Source organism: Orycteropus afer, unplaced genomic scaffold (genome assembly GCF_000298275.1).
Source record: "Orycteropus afer afer isolate SDZICR_OR568_19922 unplaced genomic scaffold, OryAfe1.0 scaffold00957, whole genome shotgun sequence".
In the NCBI taxonomy this organism is placed as follows: domain Eukaryota; kingdom Metazoa; phylum Chordata; class Mammalia; order Tubulidentata; family Orycteropodidae; genus Orycteropus; species Orycteropus afer.
In genome coordinates, this window is record NW_006922544.1 from 395,701 (window position 1) to 401,769 (window position 6,069).

The window sequence follows — 6,069 nt, forward strand, 5'->3', positions numbered from 1 at the left end:
TGAACTTAATCCTGTGACTCAACTGTCAGCCAAATGATACACAGGCCTATAAGGTGAACAGTGATATCAAGAGGCTATGCATACATTAAAGCAATCAAGCATATGAAATCAAGAGGCCAGCATTTACCCAGGGATAGAGGTAGGAAGGCTGGAGGGGATGGGAAGGAAGGACAAAGGAAAGGAGTGGGTGCAGGGAGGAAGTGGGAAAAATGCTGTTACAGTGTGGGGATTGCAGTGAATGTCACAAAACAGAATGTGTATGGACTGTTGAAAGGAAAACCAATTTGCTCTGTAAACTTTCACCTAAATCACAATTAAACACAAAACAAAACAAAAACCTGAGTTAAAATTGTTCTCTAATGTTGTGTTGTGTGTTGTTGAATTGATTCCGACTCATAGTGACCCAATGTTACAGTGTATGTGACAGTGTAGAACTGCCCCATAGGGTTTCCTAGGCTATAAAGTTTATGGAAGCAGATCACCAGATCTTTTCTTCCATGGAGTGGCTGGGTGGGTTTGAACCACCAACCTTTTGGTTACTAACCAAGTATATAACTACTGTGCCACCAGGGTTCCTCTAGATATAGACAGATATATAAAATGTATCAAACTTATCAAATTGTACTACTAACCAAAAGATTGGCCATTCGAATCCACCTAGAGGTGCCTCAGAAAAAAGGTCTGGCAATCTGCTTCTTAAAGATCACAGCCTTGAAAATTTTATGGAATGTAATTCTATTCTGCAATACATGGGGTCACCATGAGTCAGAAGTGACTCAACAGGAACCGATTTGGTTTTGAGTTGTAATATGTTCATACAGTACAACTGTATGCCATTTCATATTTCAATAAAGCTGTTTTAAAAAATAATGTGAGAGGAAATGATGGAGTATCTCAAGTGATGGTCAATCATGCCAGAAATACATACAAGAAAGTTATTGAACCATAAAGCAAGTAGATATATTTTTCTGATCTCAGTTAGAATGGTTTACCTTGAAGAAAATAACACTATCCTTCACATCCTGAATTTCTCCATTCCTCTAAACCAATGTAGATGTGTTTGTGCAAAATTCCATGTTTATGTTATTGTTCAGTGTAGTTTACATTTTTTAAAAAAAGAGCATAGAGCAAAATAATCTTGGGCTCAATGAAAAATATTCCTGGAGAGTCATAGGAAACTACTAGGGTTTCATTTGTTTCTCCTGAGGAGCACAGTATTCTGGGTCCATAGGGACACCTGGTGCAGGCCTTGCCTAGACACACGGGCCTGTCAACACGAGCAATGCAGAGGGTCTTTCCTCTTCTCTTTGTGGGAAAGTGCTTAGACACTCCCCACCTTCCTGGTTTCCCACACAATAGTTTGCAGCCCTGAGAGTAGGGTGAGTCCCTCTACACAAGTGGACACAGGCTTTCCTGATTGCAGATGTATCCCTGTCATTTACACACACCCTCTTGAGGTACTGAAGTTTAGAATATTCTCCTATGGTGGAGACTAGCATGTGAAGGATTGGCCAGACATGATCTTGAGTCCCTCTGCTATTTGTTGCTTGACTTTGGAAAAGTTCTGGCCTCTTGATTTTCTTATCCTCTTGAATTTGAAGGGAACACTAAGGACCAAAAAAAAAAAATCCAGGGTTATCAAGAATCAGAATTGTTCTCCATGAGTGCCTCTGGAAGCAAAAAGCCCTCAAATGCAAATACCCACCCTGGACAAGCTATTAAAAAAATCTAGTTAGTGTATCACTCTGAAAAAAATGCCAGATGGATAATTAAAAAAAAAAAAAAAAGTGCAGCTACGTAAGTTAAAACAAAAGTAATAAACCACTTTAAAATCCTTAGGTTACTACAGAGGTCTGAGGAAGTTAGAGACATATGGAAAGGATTTGAGATGGCTGCTTCGTAAATAACATTTATTAAAACTAAACAACTTAAACGCACAGCGTTAAGAACGTACAGACTGAAGCGAGAGGGAAAAACTGAACATGCGTGCAGAAGACTACTGAACTTGCAGTAGCCAATCCCCGCAGAGGGTGAGCCCTTAATGGTGGGGAAAATCAGTCTCTACCCACTATGAGAAGGGGATACCAGTCCCTGGTGTCTGGGCTAATAGACCCCACTTTAACCTCACTTATACTACCACTCCCACTCCATCCCACTCCACCCCCACTCCTGCCCCACCTCCCCACTTTCATGACCTCTGATTGGCCAGATCGATTTTGCCAACTGCCTTTTTCTTGGTCAGCTACATTGTTGAAATTCATCCCCTCGAGGAGCAACTCTCCCCACAGCTTCGCCTCTGTTGTAGGTCTTCTCAAAGATACAAGGCTGATTTGGAGGAAACAGAAAAAATAGGAGCCTATGCAGCGCACTCAAAAGGTTGGGTTTTTGCTGTGCCTCCCCAAATACTCTACAACTGAGAGCCGACTAAGTTCTTTAAGGGTGAGAAACCCCCAAGATCCCCATCAGGCAGAGGTAAAACTGAAACTAAATACCTTCAGTTTGTTAGACTCCCTAATTGCTCTTCCTGGAGGAAGCAAAACTCCCCTTAGCTTGAGAGCTCCTCAAATTAGCCAGAGGCCCCTAGATAATCTTCAACTAGAGATAATGCCAAATAGCTTCTTCCTAAGAGACTACTTTAGGAGCTGTGGTAGCGTAGTGCCTGCGGCACTTGACTGCTAACTAGAAGGCTGGCGGTTCAAACCCACCAGCCACTCCTCGGAAGGAAGATGGGGCAATCTACTTCCGTAGTGATACTGCCTTAGAAACCCAAGGAGGGGTCACTATGAGTCAGGTCGACTCCACGGCCCATAACAACAAAGAGACTACTTTAGAATGAAGCAGAAATCTTCTTGGGACTCAGATGATCATAAATTTCCTCTTCCTAGGAAACCCCTGATGCTCTCAGTTTGGGAAGCACCAGATTGCTGCATCTTGAGGACCCCACACGTACACAATTCTCTCACCCTGAGTAATGGCTAGTCCTGTAATCTAGGTGATTCCAGCTCTCTTCACTCTAATTATTTCAAAATAATTCACTCATCCCCATTTCTCTTCAAAATAGTAGAACCCTACATCCCTCTGCCTGACAACCCAAACCCATCAGTCAGAAAGATCTTATGATCTCTGGGATTCACCTTCCCCCTTTACCTCAGAAGCCCCCTTCAGTAAAACTACCCACTCCTTTTGCTACTTCCCCAAAAAAGGACTTTATATCTTTCCTTTGGGATAAGACAAACTCCAGGGGAACAGTGGTTACACACACACACACGCGCGTACACACACAAGGCAAAGATTCAAGTTTACTTTGGTCATACCTACAGGAAACCTGTCCATCCCTAATAAACACTTCTCCCAGAGACCCCCCAGCTCTGGGAGAAAATTCTAAAACATGCAAAACAAGAACACTCATTGTATGGATAATAAAGAAATGCTAAATGGATATTTATAAATTTATCATTCATTTATTATCTTTCTTTCTGTATTTATCTGACTTCCCTTCATGTCCTTACTTAGGGACAGATGAACCCAAGATGGAGAAAAGTGCAACCTTAATTCTAGGTGACTGACTGAGCTTTCTATCTCCACAGAAGCTTTGGTTTTGCAGTTGGAGAGACTCAGCTGTATTCTTTCAGGACCAGAGAAGTTAACCAGCACCATGAACAGAGGCAACTTTGGAGCAAAGAGCTCCAAAGAGGATACCAGGAAACCAGAGAAGAAAAGCAAGGTGAAGTGATCTGGAGGAGACAGAGGAGTAGCTTAGGTGACAGGGTAGGAGGACTAAATTTCTGAGGTAAGGTCAGAGGTATTGGGCACAAGGATCAGGGCCTTGGGTAGGAGGAGAGATTCAGAGTCTCAAGAGCTTCCCACCCTCACTCTGTCCTCTCCTAAAGGAATGGATAGTCCTTTCCTGCTTCCCTGGAGACAACAAATCTATTATTTTGCACCAAATTTGGTGACTCTCAATCCATTCTGAGAGGTGAAGGGAGAGCAAGCCAGTGCATTAAGTCCCTAGCGGCTGTCAGAGTAAAAGCTATGAAATATTACCCATGTTCTCTCAGTTCACCATGGCAGCAACCAGAACTGAAGGGATTATTTTCTACAGTTCACAGATTCAGCAGAGGTCCTGCAGCAGAGGAAGAAGTCCTGGCTGGACATCAGACATGTTTAGCTGAGTTGCCACTGGAATTTATTTTTCTATCTTTTCTAGGCTTTCAAAGATATTTCCAGATACTTCTCTAAGGAAGAATGGGCAGAGCTGAGGTACTCTGAGAAAGTCACCTATGTATATATGAAGAGAAACTATGATGCCATGACTAATCTAGGTAATGGGAAATTCTGGGTACAGGCAAAGCTTGGAACTCATGAACATTCTCAATCCCTTTATGTGCTATGGCTTTTTCTTAGGCTCCAGCAGGTGCCCCCACACTTTCCTTTTGTGCAGGGGAAAATCCCAAGACAACTTCAAGACATTCTGCTCTTTTACATCCCGTACAGGGCTAAGGACAAGGATGGCCACAGTGGTGCTCAGACCCAGATCCTCCACTTTTCTCTCCCATTGCCCTTTGTTCTGCTCCACCTGACTGATGAATCTTCCTGTCTGCTGCCTCCCGTCATCCTACCCTTTATTACTCTCAGATTGTCTCTTAAGGAAGAAATATTTTTGCTTCTTCTTTCTAGGCCTTAGAGCTACCCTTCCACATTTTATGAGTCCTAATAGGTGGACCACCAAATCCCAGCTAGATGACTCTAATGAATATCACAACCTGTGGACTGAAGGTGAGTGGACAAAAAGCCCTTGGAGACAGTCTCCTGACACCTAACTGCTTTTAGGTCCAGCAGCTTGGGAAAGATTTTCAGGACTTTGTCACCCCAAAAATGTCATGCTAAGTTGGAAAGAAAAAAAAGAAGTTGGGTACAGAAGGTTATGAACAGTAAGAAGTCATTTATATAAAATTCTAAAACATGCAAAATGAGAAAACTTAATTTATGGAAAATAAATGATAAATGTGTAAAAACTTAAATGATAAATGTGTAAAAACTTAAATGATAATAAAACCCATCAAATTCAAGAGGGTGGCTAGAAGAGGGAGGGGCAGCAGGGATTGGTGAGGATTGAACAAGCAGCTTCAGCTGTGATTTGTTTGTAGTGTTTTTTACATTTTGAATAAAGAAACCAAAGAGATCTGTAGCCATTGTGGGATAATGTTGAGATCCGACTGGACTCAGTGGTAGATGCGCACATATTTCCAATATTATTCTCCATAATTTCCTGTATGTTTGAAGTACTTATTTTTATAGAATGCATAGTTCTTGCTAGACACTGTTGATAAATCAAAGGGCAATTAAGAAAAACTTAACTAAAGTATAAATCCACCAAAAACTTCCAAAGTCAATTTCATAACAGATCAGAGGTATTGGATAAGTATTTTAAAAGAGAAATTGACTAATGTGTCATATAATGACACCTATCTATTTCCCTGTACTTTATCAAAATGGAATAATTTCTCACCCTTGATCAAACCTGGTTCTATGTGTTTAAATTGGAAGAGAGTTTGGGAGAGTGATTTATACACATACGCAAACTGAGCTTTCCCATCTGTCAGTGAGTGGAGACAATACAGGATGAAAAAAGTAGCAGATTATAGGGAAGAAGTACTTAAATATTAGGTGTATAGTAACTATAAAGGGGATGTGATGTTCTTACTACCTCTTCTGCTCTGACAGCACAGTTGTAAGAGGACAGGCTCAAAATGCTCAAACTGTCTTCATTAGACCTATGACTATGATTCCCTAACTATACATGCCAGATTCTGCAGGGTTCCAAAATTACTATAAGAGGTCTGAAAGTCCAGTGTTTGAGTATCTGCAAATTTTTTACATTAAGGGACAATCTTTATCCTGAAAACATTTCAAAATCACTAGACTAAATCCTCCATGGATCATCACACATTTAATAGCTTTATTGAGATAGAAAAGAGCTCTGGTAATGCAGTGCCTAAGGCATTTCACTGCTAACCACAAGGTTGGCAGTTCAAACCACCAGCCACTCCACGGAGTGGAGATGGGGTG

The 6,069-nt window shown here is 41.3% G+C and overlaps 1 protein-coding gene across 1 annotated transcript in view; it reads left to right on the top strand.

Moving 5' to 3' along the window:
- The first annotated feature begins 3,655 nt into the window (after positions 1–3,655).
- LOC103212417 (protein SSX1) overlaps positions 3,656–6,069 on the top strand; it is a 7,405-nt gene continuing 4,991 nt past the window's right edge. Inside the window, exons 1-3 of the mRNA XM_007958395.1 lie at positions 3,656–3,724; positions 4,208–4,322; positions 4,678–4,776. Coding sequence (XP_007956586.1) covers positions 3,656–3,724; positions 4,208–4,322; positions 4,678–4,776 — 283 coding nt within the window. The remainder of the gene's footprint in view (positions 3,725–4,207; positions 4,323–4,677; positions 4,777–6,069) is intronic.